At 42.7% G+C, this 26839-nt stretch overlaps 1 protein-coding gene across 3 annotated transcripts in view; it reads right to left on the bottom strand.

Moving 5' to 3' along the window:
* fbxl4 (F-box and leucine-rich repeat protein 4) overlaps positions 1-26839 on the bottom strand; it is a 124803-nt gene that overhangs the window by 63518 nt on the left and 34446 nt on the right. For all 3 annotated transcript variants that reach the window (XM_034175433.1, XM_034175434.1, XM_034175435.1), the window contains exons 4-5: positions 13616-13860; positions 11205-11418 (exon numbers count right to left, since the gene is read on the bottom strand). In XM_034175433.1, coding sequence (XP_034031324.1) covers positions 11205-11418; positions 13616-13860 — 459 coding nt within the window. The remainder of the gene's footprint in view (positions 1-11204; positions 11419-13615; positions 13861-26839) is intronic.

The following is a 26839-nucleotide window of genomic DNA, read 5'->3' as shown; positions in this document are numbered from 1 at the left end:
TTTTATAGCGCCAAATCACAACAAACAGTTGCCCCAAGGCGCTTTATATTGTAAGGCAAGGCCATACAATAATTATGTAAAACCCCAACGGTCAAAACGACCCCCTGTGAGCAAGCACTTGGCTACAGTGGGAAGGAAAAACTCCCTTTTAACAGGAAGAAACCTCCAGCAGAACCAGGCTCAGGGAGGGGCAGTCTTCTGCTGGGACTGGTTGGGGCTGAGGGAGAAAACCGGGAAAAAGACATGCTGTGGAGGGGAGCAGAGATCGATCACTAATGATTAAATGCAGAGTGGTGCATACAGAGCAAAAAGAGAAAGAAACAGTGCATCATGGGAACCCCCCAGCAGTCTACGTCTATAGCAGCATAACTAAGGGATGGTTCAGGGTCACCTGATCCAGCCCTAACTACAAGCTTTAGCAAAAAGGAAAGTTTTAAGCCTAATCTTAAAAGTAGAGAGGGTGTCTGTCTCCCTGATCTGAATTGGGAGCTGGTTCCACAGGAGAGGAGCCTGAAAGCTGAAGGCTCTGCCTCCCATTCTACTCTTACAAACCCTAGGAACTACAAGTAAGCCTGCAGTCTGAGAGCGAAGCGCTCTAATGGGGTGATATGGTACTACGAGGTCCCTAAGATAAGATGGGACCTGATTATTCAAAACCTTATAAGTAAGAAGAAGAATTTTAAATTCTATTCTAGAATTAACAGGAAGCCAATGAAGAGAGGCCAATATGGGTGAGATATGCTCTCTCCTTCTAGTCCCCGTCAGTACTCTAGCTGCAGCATTTTGAATTAACTGAAGGCTTTTTAGGGAACTTTTAGGACAACCTGATAATAATGAATTACAATAGTCCAGCCTAGAGGAAATAAATGCATGAATTAGTTTTTCAGCATCACTCTGAGACAAGACCTTTCTGATTTTAGAGATATTGCGTAAATGCAAAAAAGCAGTCCTACATATTTGTTTAATATGCGCTTTGAATGACATATCCTGATCAAAAATGACTCCAAGATTTCTCACAGTATTACTAGAGGTCAGGGTAATGCCATCCAGAGTAAGGATCTGGTTAGACACCATGTTTCTAAGATTTGTGGGGCCAAGTACAATAACTTCAGTTTTATCTGAGTTTAAAAGCAGGAAATTAGAGGTCATCCATGTCTTTATGTCTGTAAGACAATCCTGCAGTTTAGCTAATTGGTGTGTGTCCTCTGGCTTCATGGATAGATAAAGCTGGGTATCATCTGCATAACAATGAAAATTTAAGCAATGCTGTCTAATAATACTGCCTAAGGGAAGCATGTATAAAGTGAATAAAATTGGTCCTAGCACAGAACCTTGTGGAACTCCATAATTAACTTTAGTCTGTGAAGAAGATTCCCCATTTACATGAACAAACTGTAATCTATTAGACAAATATGATTCAAACCACCGCAGCGCAGTGCCTTTAATACCTATGGCATGCTCTAATCTCTGTAAAAAAATATTATGATCAACAGTATCAAAAGCAGCACTGAGGTCTAACAGAACAAGCACAGAGATGAGTCCACTGTCCGAGGCCATAAGAAGATAATTTGTAACCTTCACTAATGCTGTTTCTGTACTATGATGAATTCTAAAACCTGACTGAAACTCTTCAAATAGACCATTCCTCTGCAGATGATCAGTTAGCTGTTTTACAACTACCCTTTCAAGAATTTTTGAGAGAAAAGGAAGGTTGGAGATTGGCCTATAATTAGCTAAGATAGCTGGGTCAAGTGATGGCTTTTTAAGTAATGGTTTAATTACTGCCACCTTAAAAGCCTGTGGTACATAGCCAACTAACAAAGATAGATTGATCATATTTAAGATCGAAGCATTAAATAATGGTAGGGCTTCCTTGAGCAGCCTGGCAGGAATGGGGTCTAATAAACATGTTGATGGTTTGGATGAAGTAACTAATGAAAATAACTCAGACAGAACAATCGGAGAGAAAGAGTCTAACCAAATACCGGCATCACTGAGAGCAGCCAAAGATAACGATACGTCTTTGGGATGGTTATGAGTAATTTTTTCTCTAATAGTTAAAATTTTGTTAGCAAAGAAAGTCATGAAGTCATTACTAGTTAAAGTTAATGGAATACTCAGCTCAATAGAGCTCTGACTCTTTGTCAGCCTGGCTACAGTGCTGAAAAGAAACCTGGGGTTGTTCTTATTTTCTTCAATTAGTGATGAGTAGAAAGATGTCCTAGCTTTACGGAGGGCTTTTTTATAGAGCAACAGACTCTTTTTCCAGGCTAAGTGAAGATCTTCTAAATTAGTGAGACGCCATTTCCTCTCCAACTTACGGGTTATCTGCTTTAAGCTACGAGTTTGTGAGCTATACCACGGAGTCAGACACTTCTGATTTAAAGCTCTCTTTTTCAGAGGAGCTACAGCATCCAAAGTTGTCTTCAATGAGGATGTAAAACTATTGACGAGATACTCTATCTCCCTTACAGAGTTTAGGTAGCTACTCTGCACTGTGTTGGCATATGGCATTAGAGAACATAAAGAAGGAATCATATCCTTAAACCTAGTTACAGCGCTTTCTGAAAGACTTCTAGTGTAATGAAACTTATTCCCCACTGCTGGGTAGTCCATCAGGGTAAATGTAAATGTTATTAAGAAATGATCAGACAGAAGGGAATTTTCAGGGAATACTGTTAAGTCTTCTATTTCCATACCATAAGTCAGAACAAGATCTAAGATATGATTAAAGTGGTGGGTGGACTCATTTACTTTTTGAGCAAAGCCAATAGAGTCAAATAATAGATTAAATGCAGTGTTGAGGCTGTCATTCTCAGCATCTGTGTGGATGTTAAAATCGCCCACTATAATTATCTTATCTGAGCTAAGCACTAAGTCAGACAAAAGGTCTGAAAATTCACAGAGAAACTCACAGTAACGACCAGGTGGACGATAGATAATAACAAATAAAACTGGTTTTTGGGACTTCCAATTTGGATGGACAAGACTGAGAGACAAGCTTTCAAATGAATTAAAGCTCTGTCTGGGTTTTTGATTAATTAATAAGCTGGAATGGAATATTGCTGCTAATCCTCCGCCCCGGCCCGTGCTACGAGCATTCTGACAGTTAGTGTGACTCGGGGGTGTTGACTCATTTAAACTAACATATTCATCCTGCTGTAACCAGGTTTCTGTTAGGCAGAATAAATCAATATGTTGATCAATTATTATATCATTTACCAACAGGGACTTAGAAGAGAGAGACCTAATGTTTAATAGACCACATTTAACTGTTTTAGTCTGTGGTGCAGTTGAAGGTGCTATATTATTTTTTCTTTTTGAATTTTTATGCTTAAATAGATTTTTGCTGGTTATTGGTGGTCTGGGAGCAGGCACCGTCTCTACGGGGATGGGGTAATGAGGGGATGGCAGGGGGAGAGAAGCTGCAGAGAGGTGTGTAAGACCACAACTCTGCCTCCTGGTCCCAACCCTGGATAGTCACGGTTTGGAGGATCCAAGAAAATTGGCCAGATTTCTAGAAATGAGAGCTGCTCCATCCAAAGTGGGATGGATGCCGTCTCTCCTAACAAGACCAGGTTTTCCCCAGAAGCTTTGCCAATTATCTATGAAGCCCACCTCATTTTTTGGACACCACTCAGACAGCCAGCAATTCAAGGAGAACATGCGGCTAAACATGTCACTCCCGGTCCGATTGGGGAGGGGCCCAGAGAAAACTACAGAGTCCGACATTGTTTTTGCAAAGTTACACACCGATTTAATGTTAATTTTAGTGACCTCCGATTGGCGTAACCGGGTGTCATTACTGCCGACGTGAATTACAATCTTACCAAATTTACGCTTAGCCTTAGCCAGCAATTTCAAATTTCCTTCAATGTCGCCTGCTCTGGCCCCCGGAAGACAATTGACTATGGTTGCTGGTGTCGCTAACTTCACATTTCTCAAAACAGAGTCGCCAATAACCAGAGTTTGATCCTCGGCGGGTGTGTCGTCGAGTGGGGAAAAATGGTTAGAGATGTGAACGGGTTGACGGTGTACACGGGGCTTCTGTTTAGGGCTACGCTTCCTCCTCACAGTCACCCAGTCAGCCTGCTTTCCTGACTGCTCTGGATCTGCCAGGGGGTAACTAACGGCGGCTAAGCTACCTTGGTCCGCACCGACTACAGGGGCCTGGCTAGCTGTAGAATTTTCCACGGTGCGGAGCCGAGTCTCCAATTCGCCCTGCCTGGCCTCCAAAGCTACGAATAAGCTACACTTATTACAAGTACCGTTACTGCTAAAGGAGGCCGAGGAATAACTAAACATTTCACACCCAGAGCAGAAAAGTGCGGGAGAGACAGGAGAAGCCGCCATGCTAAATCGGCTAAGAGCTAGTAGCTACGCTAACCTAGCGGATTCCTAAAAACACGCAAAGTGAATAATGTGTAAATAATTTAGAGGTGATTCAGCAGAAGGAGTGCTATAGTTAAGGCACCAGACAGGCCATGAAGCAGCACAGGTAACGCACGGCAACAGTGCTAAAAAATAAAATAAAATCCACCAGACAGGCTGTGGAGCAGCACAGGTAACGCACGGCAACAGTGCTAAAAAATAAAATAAAAATCCACCAGACAGGCCATGGAAGCAGCACAGGTAACGCACGGACAACGGTGCTAAAAAATAAATAAATAAAAATCCACCAGACAGGCCAAGAAGCAGCACAGGTAACGCACGGCAAGAGTGCTAAAAAATAAAATAAAATCCACCAGACAGGCCATGGAACAGCACAGGTAACGCACGACAACGGTGCTAAAAAATAAAATAAAATAAAAATCCACCAGACAGGCCATGGAACAGCACAGGTAACGCACGACAACGGTGCTAAAAAATAAATAAAATAAAAATCCACCAGACAGGCCATGGAACAGCACAGGTAACGCACGACAACGGTGCTAAAAAATAAAATAAAATAAAAATCCACCAGACAGGCCATGGAACAGCACAGGTAACGCACGACAACGGTGCTAAAAAATAAAATAAAATAAAAATCCACCAGACAGGCCATGGAACAGCACAGGTAACGCACGACAACGGTGCTAAAAAATAAATAAAATAAAAATCCACCAGACAGGCCATGGAACAGCACAGGTAACGCACGACAACGGTGCTAAAAAATTAAATAAAATAAAAATCCACCAGACAGGCCATGGAACAGCACAGGTAACGCACGACAACGGTGCTAAAAAATAAAATAAAATAAAAATCCACCAGACAGGCCATGGAACAGCACAGGTAACGCACGACAACGGTGCTAAAAATAATAAAATAAAAATCCACCAGACAGGCCATGGAACAGCACAGGTAACGCACGACAACGGTGCTAAAAAATTAAATAAAATAAAAATCCACCAGACAGGCCAAGAAGCAGCACAGGTAACGCACGGCAAGAGTGCTAAAAATAAAAAAAAAATCCACCAGACAGGCCATGGAACAGCACAGGTAACGCACGACAACGGTGCTAAAAAATAAAATAAAATAAAAATCCACCAGACAGGCCATGGAACAGCACAGGTAACGCACGACAACGGTGCTAAAAAATAAAATAAAATAAAAATCCACCAGACAGGCCATGAAGCAGCACAGGTAACGCACGACAACGGTGCTAAAAAATAAATAAAATAAAAATCCACCAGACAGGCCATGGAACAGCACAGGTAACGCACGACAACGGTGCTAAAAATAAATAAAATAAAAATCCACCAGACAGGCCATGGAACAGCACAGGTAACGCACGACAACGGTGCTAAAAAATAAAATAAAATAAAAATCCACCAGACAGGCCAAGGAAGCAGCACAGGTAACGCACGGCAACGGTGCAAAAAAATAAAATAAAAAGCCACCAGACAGGCCATGGAAGCAGCACAGGTAACGCACGGCAAGAGTGCTAAAAAATAAAATAAAAATCCACCAGACAGGCCATGGAACAGCACAGGTAACGCACGACAACGGTGCTAAAAAATAAAATAAAATAAAATCCACCAGACAGGCCAAGAAGCAGCACAGGTAACGCACGGCAACAGTGCTAAAAAATAAAATAAAAATCCACCAGACAGGCCATGGAACAGCACAGGTAACGCACGACAACGGTGCTAAAAAATAAAATAAAATAAAAATCCACCAGACAGGCCATGGAACAGCACAGGTAACGCACGACAACGGTGCTAAAAAATAAAATAAAAAAAAATCCACCAGACAGGCCAAGAAGCAGCACAGGTAACGCACGGCAACAGTGCTAAAAAATAAAATAAAAATCCACCAGACAGGCCATGGAACAGCACAGGTAACGCACGACAACGGTGCTAAAAAATAAAATAAAATAAAAATCCACCAGACAGGCCATGGAACAGCACAGGTAACGCACGACAACGGTGCTAAAAAATAAAATAAAATAAAAATCCACCAGACAGGCCAAGAAGCAGCACAGGTAACGCACGGCAAGAGTGCTAAAAAATAAAATAAAATCCACCAGACAGGCTGTGGAGCAGCACAGGTAACGCACGGCAACAGTGCTAAAAAATAAAATAAAAATCCACCAGACAGGCCATGGAACAGCACAGGTAACGCACGACAACGGTGCTAAAAAATAAAATAAAATAAAAATCCACCAGACAGGCCAAGAAGCAGCACAGGTAACGCACGGCAAGAGTGCTAAAAAATAAAATAAAAATCCACCAGACAGGCCATGGAACAGCACAGGTAACGCACGACAACGGTGCTAAAAAATAAAATAAAATAAAAATCCACCAGACAGGCCATGGAACAGCACAGGTAACGCACGGCAACGGTGCTAAAAAATAAAATAAAATAAAAATCCACCAGACAGGCCATGAAGCAGCACAGGTAACGCACGACAACGGTGCTAAAAAATAAAATAAAATAAAAATCCACCAGACAGGCCATGGAACAGCACAGGTAACGCACGACAACGGTGCTAAAAAATAAAATAAAATAAAAATCCACCAGACAGGCCAAGAAGCAGCACAGGTAACGCACGGCAACAGTGCTAAAAAATAAAATAAAAATCCACCAGACAGGCCATGGAACAGCACAGGTAACGCACGACAACGGTGCTAAAAAATAAAATAAAATAAAAATCCACCAGACAGGCCATGGAACAGCACAGGTAACGCACGACAACGGTGCTAAAAAATAAAATAAAATAAAAATCCACCAGACAGGCCAAGAAGCAGCACAGGTAACGCACGGCAAGAGTGCTAAAAAATAAAATAAAATCCACCAGACAGGCTGTGGAGCAGCACAGGTAACGCACGGCAACAGTGCTAAAAAATAAAATAAAAATCCACCAGACAGGCCATGGAACAGCACAGGTAACGCACGACAACGGTGCTAAAAAATAAAATAAAATAAAAAATCCACCAGACATGCTGTGGAGCAGCACAGGTAACGCACGGCAACAGTGCTAAAAAATAAAATAAAAATCCACCAGACAGGCCATGGAACAGCACAGGTAACGCACGACAACGGTGCTAAAAAATAAAATAAAATAAAAAATCCACCAGACAGGCCATGGAACAGCACAGGTAACGCACGACAACGGTGCTAAAAAATAAAATAAAATAAAAATCCACCAGACAGGCCAAGAAGCAGCACAGGTAACGCACGGCAACAGTGCTAAAAAATAAAATAAAAATCCACCAGACAGGCCATGGAACAGCACAGGTAACGCACGACAACGGTGCTAAAAAATAAAATAAAATAAAAATCCACCAGACAGGCCATGGAACAGCACAGGTAACGCACGACAACGGTGCTAAAAAATAAAATAAAATAAAAATCCACCAGACAGGCCATGGAACAGCACAGGTAACGCACGACAACGGTGCTAAAAAATAAAATAAAATAAAAATCCACCAGACAGGCCATGGAACAGCACAGGTAACGCACGACAACGGTGCTAAAAAATAAAATAAAATAAAAATCCACCAGACAGGCCATGGAACAGCACAGGTAACGCACGACAACGGTGCTAAAAAATAAAATAAAATAAAAAATCCACCAGACAGGCCATGGAACAGCACAGGTAACGCACGACAACGGTGCTAAAAATAAAATAAAATAAAAATCCACCAGACAGGCCAAGAAGCAGCACAGGTAACGCACGGCAAGAGTGCTAAAAAATAAAATAAAATCCACCAGACAGGCTGTGGAGCAGCACAGGTAACGCAACGGCAACAGTGCTAAAAATAAATAAAAATCCACCAGACAGGCCATGGAACAGCACAGGTAACGCACGACAACGGTGCTAAAAAATAAAATAAAATAAAAAATCCACCAGACATGCTGTGGAGCAGCACAGGTAACGCACGGCAACAGTGCTAAAAAATAAAATAAAAATCCACCAGACAGGCCATGGAACAGCACAGGTAACGCACGACAACGGTGCTAAAAAATAAAATAAAATAAAAAATCCACCAGACAGGCCATGGAACAGCACAGGTAACGCACGACAACGGTGCTAAAAAATAAAATAAAATAAAAAATCCACCAGACATGCTGTGGAGCAGCACAGGTAACGCACGGCAACAGTGCTAAAAAATAAAATAAAAATCCACCAGACAGGCCATGGAACAGCACAGGTAACGCACGACAACGGTGCTAAAAAATAAAATAAAATAAAAAATCCACCAGACAGGCCATGGAACAGCACAGGTAACGCACGACAACGGTGCTAAAAAATAAAATAAAATAAAAAATCCACCAGACAGGCCATGGAACAGCACAGGTAACGCACGACAACGGTGCTAAAAAATAAAATAAAATAAAAAATCCACCAGACATGCTGTGGAGCAGCACAGGTGAAGTGAAAAAGCACAAGTGAAAAAGTCTTGAAAAAGACTGTTAGTTCAGAGTCCAAAGCAGCAGGTAGCAGTCTCTGTGTAAACAGTTCGGCGTTCGGTCACGCAATGACTCAGTTCTATTCTTCTCTGAACCACACTTCCACATCCCTGCTGTCCCACCATCCTCCTGGAACCTGAAACTAAATTACTAAACACAAACTTTGACAAACGAAATTCATATTTTTATCAGCTGACATTCTGACCACATTGGACATGTGTCACCTGGTCATAGCAGACAGATGGTTACCGGGGTACAGCGGTGAGGTGAGGATAGGCTGGTTGTCCACCTGGATGGCTCCATGTTTTGGTGGATAAGGCAAGAGGCAGTACCAGCATCAGTTCCCAGAGCCGACATTACCCAAGAACCAACTTCCAAACACCTCCCATCAATCCAACAAATCAAAACCAAATCGATGATTAGCTTGTGCAGGAAAGCACCCTTCTTTTCTGAGGAGCCTAGGCTCATCAAGTGAGGGGAGACTGCTGTTAAATCAAGGCGTGTCATGAGCATGAGACACCACTGGAAAATTTCTACCATAAAAGGGAAAATTTAAACCATTACAAAGAACAGAAGTTGCAATGTTATGATGAGGGTTTTTTGTTTTGTTGTGCATTGTGGGACTGTCTCAACTGTAATCAGAACATTGGTTTGGCTCAGCATCAGTGTCCCACCTTCTGTTCATATGCAGCAATTATAAATTTAAAACACAAATTCATGGCATTTAAGCGTAATCAGTGAATAACTGAATTCCACTGTTTAATGATGATGATGGTTTTGTTTGAATCCAATATGGTGGATTTCCATAATGACAAACTGTGTCCAATGTCAGACTGCTGACCCCTATTGGACTGATTAATGTATGCACCCCCAAGTATTGATACAACAGATGATCATTTGCATTATCTGAAACTCAATTGATTATTTTCTCAATTAATGGTCCATAAAATGTCAGAAAATTGTTAAAAATGTTGATAACATTTTCCAGAGCCCAAGACGATGCCTTCAAATGTTTTGTTTTATCCAAAATCCACAGATATTCAGTTTACTGCCAGAAAGGAAGTAAAGAAACTACTAAAAGAAACTAAATATTGGCATTGAAGAAGCTGAAATCAGAGAATGTGGATTTAAAAAAAAAAAAAAAACAACTCAAAATGACATTGATTATCAAAATAGGTGTTTAATTTAATAATCGACTAATAATGGATTCATCATTGTAGCTCTCAGCCCAAGTGTAGATTGAGTCATAAAAAAAAACAAATTGGAAAACAATTAGGCTAATAACTAAAAAAATTTAAAAAAGGAAAATGCAAAACTTTTTTTGTACGTCCACCAAGTGAAACAGGCAGGTGGAGGTTATGTGATCAGCTCTGTCTGTCCTTGAACACGGTCTATCCAAACCCCGTACACTGATACTGGGGGTGGGGATTAAAGGACATGGGTCTTAACAAGCCGAGTTATCCACTGCTCCCCGTGGCGATTTCCTGTCACCTCAGTGGCCAACTCAGGTAAAACTCAATGCATTTAAGGGAATTCAATATTGCAGAATGAAGCATACTGAGGACAGCAGTGCAGCTGGGATGGAGATACAGCAGCTGAGCAGTGCAACTGCCAACACGCACCTCAGCGGCAGGAGAAAGTGTCAGACATGAAAGCAAAAAGCTCGTGTGTGTGAGAGAGAGAGAGAGAGAGAGAGAAACGGCGTTGCTGGCATCTTTATAAACGCCTCTCTCTGGCGAGTGAGCCATTTAATTAGAGCAGTGACAGGGTAATGACAGCTGAGATGTCAGGCCTCAGACTCCCAGCTCGCCTGTCTGCCGCACACAGCCCAACTCCACCACAGAAACCCACACCACCCTGTGCCCACACTGCTGGTCTGAAACATGACGAGCTCCGAGGTGCAACACACACACACACACACACACAGAAAAACACAAGAGGGTTTCTCTGGTTTGACATCAGACAGGCCTGAACCTGAACAGATACTTTAGGATCCCTTGAGCTCATCTTTAAGGATGACAGACAATAAGCCGAATGAACCTCAACACATCTACCATCTTCATGCTCCAGTGTTCTTCCATACACCATTCAATGCAAACAAAGGTGTCAATATTCACCACAGCTGGAAGAGGATTTGATCAAAACGATTCACTATGCACATGTCCAAGCATCGATTTTTCTGTGTATGTACAACTGCCTAAGGCACACAGCAAAAACAGCGACGGTGCATCTTGCTTAGGGGGCACTGCAGCAGGTGTCAAATAAGTAAAAATATTTTATGATGTTTCCTAGGCACTGAGCAGGCTTACCTCTATTTTAGTTCGGTAGAGTACCAGCCTATGGAGTCGCATTAGTTTTGAGATGTGCGTGAAGGCCTGTGGATGGAGGCGGTCGCAGGAGGACAGGTTGAGCTCCTGCAGCCCAGGACATGTCTGGGAGATGACCTCCAGACAGGATTCTGTCAGGAAATGGCAGCATGACAGCTCCAGACACACCAGGCTGAGACCACAGGCCTTCATGAAGCTGAAGAGAACAGAGGGAGAAAGCAGAGCAGGCAGACAGACACATCACGTCAGTGATCTCCTGGTCCACCTGTCGCCATTTCATACAGACCTAAGGACCAGCAGAGTTAGCAATTTGACACTACATTGACATCGTCTTTCAGAATATTTACCACTTTGCTGACAGCTGAACTTCTAGTCATCATCTTATCCTGCATCCTGTCTGACTGATTGCATGTCTGTCTGTCCATGTGATGCCGTAAACACACTGTTCCTTCAATGGACAGGAGTCTTCATGGACTATGATGTCTGCATAGATGACATTGTGATCAGTAGTAAAAGAGAGCAAGTGGAGATAAGCGTAGAGGTGTAGCTCCACTCTGGAGAGAAGGGGAATGAAAGTCAGCAGGAGTGAGATAGAGTATGCGTGTGAATGAGGGGAGCATAGTGGAAGTAGAAGTGGTGAAAGTAGAGGAGTTTAAATATTTGAGGTCAACTGTCCAAAGTAATGAGAGTGTGGTAGAGAGGTGAAGAAGAGAGTGCAGGCAGGGTGGAGTGGGTGGAGAAAGGTGGCAGGAGTGATTTGCGACCGAAGAATATCAGCAAGAGTGAAGGGAAAAGTTTACAAGACAGTAGTGAGACCAGCTATGTTGTACGGTTTAGAGACGGTGGCACTAACAAAAAGACAGGTGGCAGAGCTGAAGATGTTGAGATTCTCTTTGGGAGTGACAAGAATGAACAAGATTAGGAATGAACATATCAGAGGGACAGCTCAGGTGGGACGGTTTGGAGACAAAGTCAGAGAGGCGAGATTGAGATGGTTTGGACATGTGCAGAGGAGGGACCCAGGGTATATAGGGAGAAGATGCTGATGATGGAGCCACCAGGCAGGAGGAGAAGAGGGAGACCAAAGAGGAGGTTCATGGATGTGATGAGAGAGGACATGCAGGTGGTTGGTGTGACAGAGGAAGATACAGAGGACAGGGTGAGATGGAAACGATTGATCTGCTGTGGCGACCCCTAACGGGAACAGCAGAAAGAAGAAGACTGCACCAAAGATCTTATGCTACAATGTTTTTAAAGCATGTTATGTGACTAAATAAAAAGAATTCAGTCGTTACAATCCGTACGATCAGCCTTTCCTTTCCAGATCGGGACAAGTCTTTTCTTCCAGTCTTCATGGATGATACCTGTCTCCCAGATTGAAGCAAAAATTGCTCGCAATGTCAGGAGAACAGCATCTTCACTTGCCTGGAGGAGCTCAACTCCAGTGGCACACATCCCTGGAGCTTTCCCCATGCTCAGCTGTTTCATAGCCTTTGTGATCTCACCAGGATTTGGTGGTTCACAAATGAATGAAGAATCAGCCATGAGAACCATGGTGCTAAAAATTTCTAACATCCCAGCAGAAGGATCAGCTCAACACAACAGCTCAAAGTCTCCAGCCCAACATGACGGCACAGCAGAGATATCTGCCAGGACTGAACCAACCTCTGCCATAACTGCTGTGGAATGAAGTGCTGGAGGAACAAAGTGCTTTGACTCCTCTGTAAGCAGGTCAGGGGTCACTAGACCACAGATTGTGTGTCACCTGACCACAGACTTGTCCAACGCCTCCTTGTCCAGTCTCAGCTCCCTCTACAGCCTAAGCTTTCCAGATTTCCTCAGCCATGATGGGTGACAATATCAAACCGTCAGCAGCATCACCGCTGCTCAATGCTCCAACTGTTTGGCTTCATTTGTGAATTATGGTTACACTGCATCATGCTGCTCACATGCTACAACTAGCATGACTGAAACACTACTATGTTAATTACCATGTAACAAAATGCCTGCAAATATCAGCCTTATTTTTCTTTGTGCATTCTAGAGTCATTAACCCCTTTAAATTTTTCTCTCCACCACAATTAGACACTGAAGTGTTGCCGGCACTGCAAGTTGCTGAGGTAAGGACGCCTGCAGTCATTCTATGGGCCCTGCTACCAATGGAAAGACTTGAAAGAACCTCGTTAATAAGACCTATGCTGCACGCTGTGTTAAAAGACATGTACTTTCATCTTTTGGTCTTTTGAAGTGTGCTGGTGCTTCAATGGATTTAAATCAACTTCACCCATTGACAGCTTCATCCTCAACAAATGGTTATACTTGTGAGCATTTTACTGGTTCAACAAGGTCGTGTCCTTTATTTTTAAGCACTTGTGGTCTGCCGACAGTCTGACCTGTTGAAGCCGGTCACAGTGAGAGCGCCGCGGTTCCCGGTCCATGACAGATTGAGTCTCTGGAGAAGAGTGCAGCAGCTCTGCAAGTGTCCCAGGGAGGCGTCATTCAGCCGAGCCCAGTAGGGTTGCAAACTCAGCTGGGTGTACTGCAGCGGGTCGCAGCAGTGCTGGTGCAGCAGCTTACAGGTCTGAGCCAGACGGCAAAGGTCTGGCAAGGTCAGGTGGCTCAGTATCAGCTGAATGAGCTGTGGATGGAAGATGAGGAGGAACAGGAGAGAAGAAAGCAAAGAATAACTTGTGGGGGTATGGGATGAAAGCAAACAAAGAGAACATAGAGAGAATTTTATATATGAAATAGATCTTAATAGTGGTTATCTGGAACACAAGGTACTGACACCAGAATGAGCGTAGCTTGTTTTGCACCACATCTGTATGCAATGACTGTGCTTGCGTGTGATGCAGTGAATTAACAATACACCGCGTTGAAGCGGGTATCAGCTGACAGATAATAGGCATATTGTGTTTCTGAAACAAACAAAGCGGTTGTGAAGACCGCCGTTAATGGCAGCGGTTTGGAGAGCAGATAAGAGAATATCAAGAATACTGCCGGTGTTTTGAAGCTGAGCTCATTTGATGTGTCACATCAACACGGCATGAGAATGACTGTCTGTGGGCGCACGCAAGATCAAGTATCCAAATGGGTCCACACCACAATGTTCACGCGTCTGAGTACGTGTGTAACACTGTGAGAAGAATTATGTCGAAGAAAAAAAACCGTCGTGAAGACAAACGCTGTGTCTGTGCTTCATTTTATTACGGTTGGAGCCAAGGTGCACCTTCAGTGCCGAAATTGATATCATGAGCACGTCACACCCAGAGGTGTCAAGTAACGAAGTACAAATACTTCGTTACTGTACTTAAGTACACTTTTTAGGTATCTATACTTTACTTCATTACTTATTTTTCTGCCTACTTCTGACTTCTACTTATTACATTTTCACCCAAGTATCTGTACTTTCTATTCTTACATTTTTAAAACAAACAGCCTCGTTACTCTTGGCTTCAGTTTAATGTTTATATATATATATATTTCACATCATGTGCGCCTGTAATCAACTTTTCTGCAGCGCGGCTTTGCTTTGAACCGTGAACCAATTGAAGCAGTGGTTCGCAGATTGAAGCAATGCTTCGACCATTGCTTTGTTTATTCTTTCTTATCTTTGCTTAATTTCCCCCCGCTAAAACCTTAAAAAGCATACTTCTGTGAGTATTATTTACCTTTTCTATGTTAAACCGACCTGTTATGGTCTTCTGAAACAGTTGATAGATGTATTTTATAACTTAAAAATGGAAGCGACGCTAACGCATTAGCATGTCTATGGCATTTTCAATGTTAAAACTTAGCATTAACCAATTGCAGCTGTCATCACATTCGGGTGCATTTGTTTTCAAATTGTAATATTTCTTAAATTTATTTTTGTTTATATATTAATAATCTAATGATTATTATATACAATTCTAGAGAAAGAGGCAAAAAGAACCTGAATAGAAAAATAAAACAAAATATAAAAGCAACTAACAATGAACATACGTAAATAAATCAAACCAAATCAAATCAATTTTATTTATATAGCGCCAAATCACCACAAACAGTTGCCCCAAGGCGCTTTATATTGTAAGGCAAGGCCATACAATAATTACGAAAAACCCCAACGGTCAAAACGACCCCCTGTGAGCAAGCACTTGGCTACAGTGGGAAGGAAAAACTCCCTTTTAACAGGAAGAAACCTCCAGCAGAACCAGGCTCAGGGAGGGGCAGTCTTCTGCTGGGACTGGTTGGGGCTGAGGGAGAGAACCAGGAAAAAGACATGCTGTGGAGGGGAGCAGAGATCACTCACTAATGATTAAATGCAGAGTGGTGCATACAGAGCAAAAAGAGAAAGAAACACTCAGTGCATCATGGGAACCCCCAGCAGTCTAAGTCTATAGCAGCATAACTAAGGGATGGTTCAGGGTCACCTGATCCAGCCCTAACTATAAGCTTTAGCAAAAAGGAAAGTTTTAAGCCTAATCTTAAAAGTAGAGAGGGCGTCTGTCTCCCTGATCTGAATTGGGAGCTGGTTCCACAGGAGAGGAGCCTGAAAGCTGAAGGCTCTGCCTCCCATTCTACTCTTACAAACCCTAGGAACTACAAGTAAGCCTGCAGTCTGAGAGCGAAGCGCTCTATTGGGGTGATATGGTACTATGAGGTCCCTAAGATAAGATGGGACCTGATTATTCAAAACCTTATAAGTAAGAAGAAGAATTTTAAATTCTATTCTAGAATTAACAGGAAGCCAATGAAGAGAGGCCAATATGGGTGAGATATGCTCTCTCCTTTTAGTCCCTGTCAGTACTCTAGCTGCAGCATTTTGAATTAACTGAAGGCTTTTCAGTGAACTTTTAGGACAACCTGATAATAATGAATTACAATAGTCCAGCCTAGAGGAAATAAATTCATGAATTAGTTTTTCAGCATCACTCTGAGACAAGACCTTTCTAATTTTAGAGATATTGCGTAAATGCAAAAAAAGAAGTCCTACATATTTGTTTAATATGCACATTGAATGACATATCCTGATCAAAAATGACTCCAAGATTTCTCACAGTATTACTAGAGGTCAGGGTAATGCCATCCAGAGTAACGATCTGGTTAGACACCATGTTTCTAAGATTTGTGGGGCCAAGTACAATAACTTCAGTTTTATCTGAGTTTAAAAGCAGGAAATTAGAGGTCATCCATGTCTTTATGTCTGTAAGGCAATCCTGCAGTTTAGCTAATTGGTGTGTGTCCTCTGGCTTCATGGATAGATAAAGCTGGGTATCATCTGCGTAACAATGAAAATTTAAGCAATGCTGTCTAATAATACTGCCTAAGGGAAACATGTATAAAGTGAATAAAATTGGTCCTAGCACAGAACCTTGTGGAACTCCATAATTAACCTTAGTCTGTGAAGAAGATTCCCCATTTACATGAACAAATTGTAATCTATTAGATAAATATGATTCAAACCACCGCAGCGCAGTGCCTTTAATACCTATGGCATGCTCTAATCTCTGTAATAAAATTTTATGCTGAACAGTATCAAAAACAGCACTGAGGTCTAACAGAACAAGCACAGAGATGAGTCCACTGTCTGAGGCCATAAGAAGATCATTTGTAACCTTCACTAATGCTGTTTCTGTACTATGATGAATTCTAAAACCTGACTGAAACTCTTCAAATAGACCATTCCTCTGCAGATGATCAGTTAGCTGTTTTACAACTACCCTTTCAAGAATTTTTAAGAGAAAAGGAAGGTTGGAGATTGGCCTATAATTAGCTAAGATAGCTGGGTCAAGTGATGGCTTTTTAAGTAATGGTTTAATTACTGCCACCTTAAAAGCCTGTGGTACATAGCCAACTAATAAAGGTAGATTGATCATATTTAAGATCGAAGCATTAAATAATGGTAGGGCTTCCTTGAGCAGCCTGGTAGGAATGGGGTCTAATAAACATGTTGATGGTTTGGATGAAGTAACTAATGAAAAAAACCACTGTAGCCAAGTGCTTGCTCACAGGGGGTCGTTTTGACCGTTGGGGTTTTACATAATTATTGTATGGCCTTGCCTTACAATATAAAGCACCTTGGGGCAACTGTTTGTTGTGATTTGGCGCTATATAAAAAAATTGATTGATTGATTGATTGATTGAAAATAACTCAGACAGAACAATCGGAGAGAAAGAGTCTAACCAAATACCGGCATCACTGAAAGCAGCCAAAGATAACGATATGTCTTTGGGATGGTTATGAGTCAAGCTTTCAAATGAATTAAAGCTCTGTCTGGGTTTTGGATTAATTAATAAACTGGAATGGAAGAATGCTGCTAATCCTCCGCCTCGGCCTGTGCTACGAGCGTTCTGGCAGTTAGTGTGCCTCGGGGGTGTTGACTCATTTAAACTAACATATTCATCCTGCTGTAACCAGGTTTCTGTTAGGCAGAATAAATCAATATGTTGATCAATTATTATATCATTTACTAACAGGGACTTAGAAGAGAAAATACATACATAAATAAATAAGTGTTTCCTGTGAACACCTAGTGACTCTTACTCCTCCACTTCATCCCTGTCTTATTTAATGACAGTTTGTTTCAGTCAAACCATATTTTCAATGTGTTAATTTCTTCAGTGATTTTCTCCAGAACTATCTGCCAAACTAGAAAACTGCTGCATCCTAGTAAGAGCAGAATACTACTGGAATGAATTTGAATAAGGAAAGTTGTGGGTTTTTTCTTTTGTTTTTTTTCCTCACTAAATGGATGCTGCACTCACTGCAGTTTATTGTCTGGAATAGTCCCAGATTGCATTTCAGAGCTTCTAGAATTGAAACATTTTCGTGCAGGTGGTGTTGGGTGTAATTTTGGGTTTTGGGTCTTGGGCCACATGTAGAACGAATCAGTTTTTAAATTAAGCTTTCAATTCATATAGTGTCATCTACCTTTTTTTTTTTTAAGTTTACTTTATACTTTTATACTTTAAGTAGGTTTTGGAGCACATACTTTTTCACTTTTACTTGAGTAAAGAGGTCAAGTTGATACTTCAACTTTTACCAGAGTGTTTTTAAGCTGCAGTATCTATACTTCTACTTAAGTAACAAATGTGTGTACTTTTGACACCACTGGTCACACCTCAGTTACAATTAATCAACAATTATTTATTTCACAGAGGTTTTTGGTTCACTGCCATCATACTTCTTTGACTATTAAAGATGGGATAATTTATCCAATGAGTGCATTTATTCAAAATGTATGGTTATTTATTGAACATTTTGAAGTATTATTTTCATGGAACTTTAACAGGATAAATTTAACTGACAGAGCGGTTGCAGTAGTTAAAAACAGAACATCCACAAAGTGCCATTAGTCCAGTTAACAGACTACAGAAAGACTAAACTCTAACTGTGGATTTTGATGCATTTTCAATTACGGTATTTTCCAGACTGTAAATTTCACCCGTCAAAAATGCATCTTGGAGGGCAACCCACATTTAAGTTGCACCTTTTTTCTATGTATAGAGTTCACTTTTTAACAAGAGTTTCCTTTGGGACAGGTTTTACAACAGACAAGAACTTATAACCCCAATTCCAATGAAGTTTGGACGTTGTGTAAAATATAAATAAAAACATAATACAATGATTTGCAAATCCTCTTCAACCTATATTCAATTGAATACACTGTACAGCTGTTTGGTGTCTGGACGAGCTGTGCACAGAATTCTGGCAGGATCTGTCCTGCCCTGGCACCTTGTGGATCCGGTTAAAGCCTGTGTGGTGCCGCTGGTCGGCTCTGAGGACTGTCAGCCCGGCCGTCCACGTCTTCCCCGGATTGATGTGCTGAAACTGACTTCTTCTGAAACTTCTCTGTTCTCTCACGACATCCTGGATCAATAGAGCCTGAAATGTGGAGGTTTTCAGCTTGAAACAGGCTGACGACGGCGCCTGGGAGCGCTGTGCGACGTCTCGCTCTGTGGGAACTCCTTAAAGCGACAGTATCACCTCAAAGTCTCTCATCAGACGTTAAAATTTTCACCAAAAACCAGCTTAATTTTTCGAACCGTGTCCACTTCGATGTGTCTCACAGGTTTAGAAAAAATTTGATCAAACAAAGCGCCAGTCTCTCAGCAACTTCTCAGACAAAGGAATTCCGACGAGGGGCTGGACGACTCCTCCCACAAGGAGTGCTCACAGGCGAATGACGTCACCGACAGGCGTGGAGAAACTCACGCATGCGCACGAGGGTTCAAGCATGTCTGATGTAAAAACATATGAATGAAATCCATATAGTTTAAAAAAAAAAATAAAAAGGGCCGTTACTTTATTGACAGACCTCGTACATATTATGTCTGTAATGTTATCTACTGTACTGCTGTATGTTTTACAGGAATTCCCTGGTAACCACAGCTGCCAGCGTTTTCCTGTACAAAAAAGTCATTTTTTACAGTGTAGCAATGCCCGGACGATCGAGCAGATAATGTGCCTGGTGCCTATTTTGCCAGTGGACAATTTATGTATTCCATTGGTGATGCTGAACATCTGAGCAAGAATACTGTATGTCGTATGATTCGCAAGGTAGTACTTGCTCTGTCTAAACTGTTGGATGCATTTGTCGTTTTCCCTGGCCATTTATCCGCAATGCAAATCAAAGAAGGGTTTTATGCAATCGCGGGTAATTACTAATATCAAAATAGGTCTAATGCATGTCCATTAATTAGGCGAAGTGGAGCTTATCAAGCTATGAATATAAACCTATCGTTTTTATATTTCATCTTCACCTGCCGCCAGGTGCGTTTGGCACTGCTATTGCATCTGAAATATTGACAGGATTAGGAATAGCAATCATACAGTCAAGGTAGCCTATTTAGGAAACATTAAATTAACCTAACATTTATTAGTAGGCCTATGCCCACTTCTGAATTGTGTTGCATCTGGGCATAATTAATGGAAGGAGGTCATTTTTTTTTTTATACATATCAGACATTCCACAGGTTAATCATCTGTAACAGATTTGGAGAACAATTGAATTGTACGTACGCATTTACCCGATCAGCAATACGTTGCCAACAAGCCTGTCTTGCTTTATTGGCAGACGATGTGTTCGATTTCCCCCTTAACGTTAATTTAAATTCCTCGTAGCTCCGCATAATAATGATGCACTGAGTGTTTCTTTCTCTTTTTGCTCTGTATGCACCTCTGCATTTAATCATTAGTGATTGATCTCTGCTCCCCTCCACAGCATGTCTTTTTCCTGGTTCTCTCCCTCAGCCCCAACCAGTCCCAGAAGACTGCCCCTCCCTGAGCCTGGTTCTGCTGGAGGTTTCTTCCTGTTAAAAAAGAGTTTTTCCTTCCCACTGTCGCCAAGTGCTTGCTCACAGGGGGTCGTTTTGACCGTTGGGGTTTATCCGTAATTATTGTATGGCCTTGCCTTACAATATAAAGCGCCTTGGGGCAACTGTTTGTTGTGATTTGGCGCTATATAAATAAAATTGATTTGATTTACAAATCTAGGTTTTCTTTATTAGCTGTTGGGGGTCACAAATATAATTCCGTTGAGCATCTGACTCTCCGTTATGCCCATGATGCTAAGTACTGTCAGGGTCATAAAACTGGAGCTTAGCTATGTTATTTTGTCACTGTTTAGAGGCCCCCTGGCCCATATTCTGATTTCTTAGATGAATCTGGTGCGTGGGATGCTATTTTAGATTATAATCATGCACTACTGCCCACAAAGCAGACCTATTGCTCTGATTTGATCAGTAAAAACAAACATAACTCAAAGTTTTTGTTTGACACGGTCGCATTTCTTATTCACGGGCAGCCACCTGTTAGTCGTTCTCCCTTTTCAGCACAAGATTTCTTGGATTATTTTGAGAAGAAAATAGAAAATATTAGGCTGAGCATATCTCAGCACGCCTCAGCCCAACCATTAAAACCTGCTATGGATGTGGGTGCTACCATTGAGGTGTTACCTAGTTTGACAGAATTTAATAGTATTTCATTGACGAAACTCATGGCGTCTACAAAAAGCACAACCTGTTTATTTGATCCTATATCAACAAAACTGTTTAAGGACCTGTGGTCCACTCTTGGGCCGACTGTGCTGGAAATTATTAATCTGTCATTAACCTCTGGATCTCTTCTGAAATGTTTTAAATCAGCAGTGATTAAACCATTACTTAAGAAATCTAATCTTGAACCTAGTGTATTGAAAAATTACAGGCCGATATCAAATCTATCATTCTGTTCCAAAATTTTAGAAAAGGTGGTTTCACAGCAGCTTGTAGACCACCTTACTGAGAATGATCTTTTTGAGCCGCTGCAGTCTGCTTTTAGGAAATATCACTCCACAGAGACAGCGCTCACTAAAGTAGTGAATGATCTTCTGCGAGCAATGGACTCAGACACCATTACGGTTTTGGTGCTGTTCGATCTCAGTGCTGCGTTTGATACTGTGGATCATCATATTTTGCTCGATAGGTTGGAGAATTTTTTTGGGATTACTGGAAGTGCCCTTGCCTGGTTGATGTCATATCTGTCCAGTCGTTCTCAATGTGTCTTGTATAATGGCAGTACCTCTGACGTTGGTGACATGAGATTTGGGGTTCCACAGGGATCTGTTTTAGGCCCCTTGCTTTTCTCCCTGTATGTGGCACCCCTTGGGCGTATACTGCAGAGTTTTGGGATTGCCTTTCATTGTTACGCTGATGATACTCAGTTGTACATGCCGATAACTGCGGGAAATCTCACTCCCACAAAATCCCTGGAGGACTGTCTTCTATCAGTGAGAAGTTGGATGTCTAGTAACTTCCTACTTTTAAACTTTGATAAGACTGAAATGATGGTTCTTGGTCCAGCGAGACATTGACATCAGTTTGACCAGCTGGCGTTCAGCCTGGGTTCGTGTGTCATACATCATACAGACAAAATGAGGAACCTTGGGGTAATTTTTGATCCCACGTTGTCTTTTGACCTCCACATCAGGGATGTTACTAGGACTGCTTTTTTTCCATCTGTAAAATATAGCGAGGATCCGTCCCATCCTGTCTATGGCTGATGCTGAGACCCTGATTCATGCTTTTGTTTCTTCTAGACTAGATTATTGTAATGTTCTATTTTCAGGGTTACCACAGTCCAGCATCAGGGGTCTTCAGCTGGTTCAGAACGCTGCCGCCAGACTTCTGACACGTAGCAGAAGGTCTGAACATATCACACCCATTTTGGCATCTTTGAACTGGCTCCCTGTCTCCGTGAGAGCAGATTTTAAGGTTTTGTTATTGACTTATAAGGTTCTTATCTGGCTGATCTGGTGGAACTTTACATGCCGGCCTGGGCTTTGCGGTCGCAGGATGCGGGATGTCTGTGTTCCCAGGGTGAAGAAGTCAGCAGGTCAAAGAGCCTTTTTGTATTGTGCACCCACCCTGTGGAACAGTCTTCCTGCGACCGTGAGGCAGTCTGAGTCCGTGGACATTTTTAAGTCAAGACTGAAAACCCATTTTTATTCTCTTTCTTATGAATAGTTTTTCTTTTTTTTTATCTGTTTTATTCTTTTACTTCTGTTTTTATTCATGTATTGGATTTTTTTATTCATTTTGAATTATTTATTTAAATTTTATGTTGAATTGTTTTATGTAAGGCGCCTTGAGAGGGCTTTTGCTGTGATTTGGCGCATTATAAGTTAATTGAATTGAAATTGAATTGAACAATGTTTCTCAATATTAAATTGCAAGAAATTTAGGGATTCCATCATCTACGGTCCATAATATAATCAGAAGATTCAGAGAATCTGGAGAACTTTCTACACATAAGCAGCAAGGCCGAAAACCAACACTGAATGCCCGTGACCTTCGATCCCTCAGGCAGCACTGCATTAAAAACCAACATCATTGTGTAAAGGATCTTACCGCATGAGCTCAGGAACACTTCAGAAAACCATTGTCAGTTAACACAGTTCGTCACTACATCTACAAGAGCAAGTTAAAACTCTACCATGCAAAGTGAAAGCCAAACATCAACAACATCCAGAAATGCCGCCGCCTTCTCTGGGCCCGAGCTCATTTGAAATGGACAGACGCAAAGTGGAAAAGTGTGCTGTGGTCTGATGAGTCCACATTTCAAATTGTTTTTGGAAATCATGGACGTCGTGTCCTCTGGACAAAAGAGGAAAAAGACCATCCAGATTGTTACCAGTGCAAAGTTCAAAAGTCAGCATCTGTGATGGTATGGGGGTGTGTTAGTGCCCATGGCATGGACAACTTACACATCTGTGATGGCACCATCAATGCTGAAAGGTACATCCAGGTCTTGCAGCAACACATGCTGCCATCCAAGCAACGTCTTTTTCAGGGACGTCCCTGCTTATTTCAGCAAGACAATGCCAAGCCACATTCTGCACGTGTTACAACAGCATGGCTTCGTAGTAAAAGAGTGCGGGTACTGCCTGCAGTCCAGACCTGTCACCCACTGAAAATGTGTGGCACATTATGAAGTGCAAAATACGACAACGGAGACCCCGGACTGTTGAACAACTGAAGTCGTACATCAAGCAAGAATGGGAAAGAATTTCACCTACAAAGCTTCAACAATTAGTGTCCTCGGTTCCCAAATGCTTATTGAGTGTTGTTAGAAGGAAAGGTGATGTAACACAGTGGGAAACATACCACTGTCCCAGCTTTTTTGAAACGTGTTGCAGGCATCCATTTCAAAATGAGCAAATATTTGCACAAAAACAATAAAGTTTATCAGTTTGAACATTAAATATCTTGTCTTTGTGGTGTATTCAATTGAATATAGGTTGAAGAGGATTTGAAAATCATTGTATTCTGTTTTTATTTACATTTTACACAAAGTCCCAACTTCATTGGAATTGGGGTTGTAAGTAGCACATGTGCACACACCAGTGTGTGCTGGTACTTTACATAAGGACTATTAACTTCCAAAAATAAGTAAAATGAACAAATAAACATGTTGGACAATGTCATTTGATGCACTTTGGACAAAAGGAGCCAGATGGCCACAGGTGGAGACATGAACAGGATTCATTCAGCCGGTACACAGCGGCACTCCGTACCGGGAAGAGATATAGAGTCATCCGGGTACACAGCGACACGCCGTACCGGGAAAAGATACAGAGTCGTCTACAGCCGGTACACAGCGGCACGCCGTACCGGGAAGAGATACAGAGTCGTCTACAGCCGGTACACAGCGGCACGCCGTACCGGGAAGAGATACAGAGTCGTCTACAGCCGGTACACAGCGGCACGCCGTACCGGGAAGAGATACAGAGTCGTCTACAGCCGGTACACAGCGGCACGCCGTACCGGGAAGAGATACAGAGTCGTCTACAGCCGGTACACAGCGGCACGCCGTACCGGGAAGAGATACAGAGTCGTCTACAGCCGGTACACAGCGGCACGCCGTACCGGGAAGAGATACAGAGTCGTCTACAGCCGGTACACAGCGGCACGCCGTACCGGGAAGAGATACAGAGTCGTCTACAGCCGGTACACAGCGGCACGCCGTACCGGGAAGAGATACAGAGTCGTCTACAGCCGGTACACAGCGGCACGCCGTACCGGGAAGAGATACAGAGTCGTCTACAGCCGGTACACAGCGGCACGCCGTACCGGGAAGAGATACAGAGTCGTCTACAGCCGGTACACAGCGGCACGCCGTACCGGGAAGAGATACAGAGTCGTCTACAGCCGGTACACAGCGGCACGCCGTACCGGGAAGAGATACAGAGTCGTCTACAGCCGGTACACAGCGGCACGCCGTACCGGGAAGAGATACAGAGTCGTCTACAGCCGGTACACAGCGGCACGCCGTACCGGGAAGAGATACAGAGTCGTCTACAGCCGGTACACAGCGGCACGCCGTACCGAGAAGAGATACAGAGTCGTCTACAGCCGGTACACAGCGGCACGCCGTACCGGGAAGAGATACAGAGTCGTCTACAGCCGGTACACAGCGGCACGCCGTACCGGGAAGAGATATTGAGTCGTCTGGGTACACAGCGGCACGCCGTACCGGGAAGAGATATTGAGTCGTCCGGGTACACAGCAGCACGCCGTACCGGGAACAGATATGGAGTCGTCCGGGTACACAACGGCACGCCATACCGGGAACAGATATAGAGTCGTCTACATCCTGTACACAGCGGCACGCCGTACCGGGAAGAGATATTGAGTCGTCCGGGTACACAGCGGCATGCCATACCAAGAAGAGATATTGAGTCGTCCGGGTACACAGCGGCACGCCGTACCGGGAAGAGATATTGAGTCATCCGGGTACACAGCGGCACGCCATACCGGGAAGAGATATTGAGTCGTCCGGGTACACAGCGGCACGCCGTACCGGGAAGAGATATAGAGTCATCTACAGCCTGTACACAGCGGTACGCTGTACCGGGAAGAGATATTGAGTCGTCCGGGTACACAGCGGCACGCCATACCGGGAAGAGATATTGAGTCGTCCGGGTACACAGCGGCACGCCATACCGGGAAGAGATATTGAGTCGTCCGGGTACACAGCGGCACGCCATACCGGGAAGAGATATTGAGTCGTCCGGGTACACAGCGGCACGCCATACCGGGAAGAGATATTGAGTCGTCCGGGTACACAGCGGCACGCCGTACCGGGAAGAGATATTGAGTCGTCCGGGTACACAGCGGCACGCCGTACCGGGAAGAGATATTGAGTCATCCGGGTACACAGCGGCACGCCGTACCGGGAAGAGATATAGAGTCATCTACAGCCTGTACACAGCGGTACGCTGTACCGGGAAGAGATAAAAAGACAAAACCGGGAAAAGACAAAAAAACAAAAGATGATAAGCTGAATCTGCACCCCACTGAGGAAGAGGAGACTGGAGAGTGAAAAGGGGGCCATGTGCGTTCTGGACTCCAAATGTATAATACTTAAGGAGAAAACTTCAGTACGGACAGAACTGGCCGACGTGGCTGTTTCGTTTTATTTATTTCATTTGAAATTTTCACGGAGAAGCACTGTGTAAAAGTGGCGCCACAGGTGGGTTAAGAGGAGTCTTTCATATAAATATCTTTAATATGATGCGAGCATGCGAAGCTCTTACTTTCACCCCTGATTATTTCCCATCTTTAACTTAACTTCATAATGACATTAATTCAGGATCAGACTAATATCTGGTGTTGTGGCAGACATAGTGTATTTAAATATGTTTCTGTTTGACAAACTGATGATATTATTTTATATCTTGATAAAGATAATGGCTTCAGTGGTCGGGATAGTAACAACAAAATTCATAACTCCACGTGAACGCTTCACAAGATCTGGACTGGGGCTAACAAATTCATTCAAGTCGATTATATAAATAGTATGGCTCTCTTATATAATAGAGTGGCTCTCACTGCACCTCTACTGGTGGTTGGCTCTCACTGCGGTATTGTATCACTTCCTGTTCCGGAGCACAGCGGTGTTTTGCTGTATCTGTTAGCTGTTTAATCTGCGCAGTTAGATTGATCTAGTTATCTAGATAACGATTTGTTTCACAGTGTAATCTTCACGTGCCTTAACTAAAGCACTCCCTCTGCTGCATCACCTCTAAATTATTTACACATTATTCACTTTGTGTGTTTTTAGGAATCCGCTAGCTTCGCGCAGCTACTAGCTC

The sequence above is a fragment of the Thalassophryne amazonica genome, chromosome 7 (genome assembly GCF_902500255.1).
Source record: "Thalassophryne amazonica chromosome 7, fThaAma1.1, whole genome shotgun sequence".
Taxonomy (NCBI): Eukaryota; Metazoa; Chordata; class Actinopteri; order Batrachoidiformes; family Batrachoididae; genus Thalassophryne; species Thalassophryne amazonica.
This window is presented reverse-complemented; position numbering and strand designations above follow the sequence as displayed.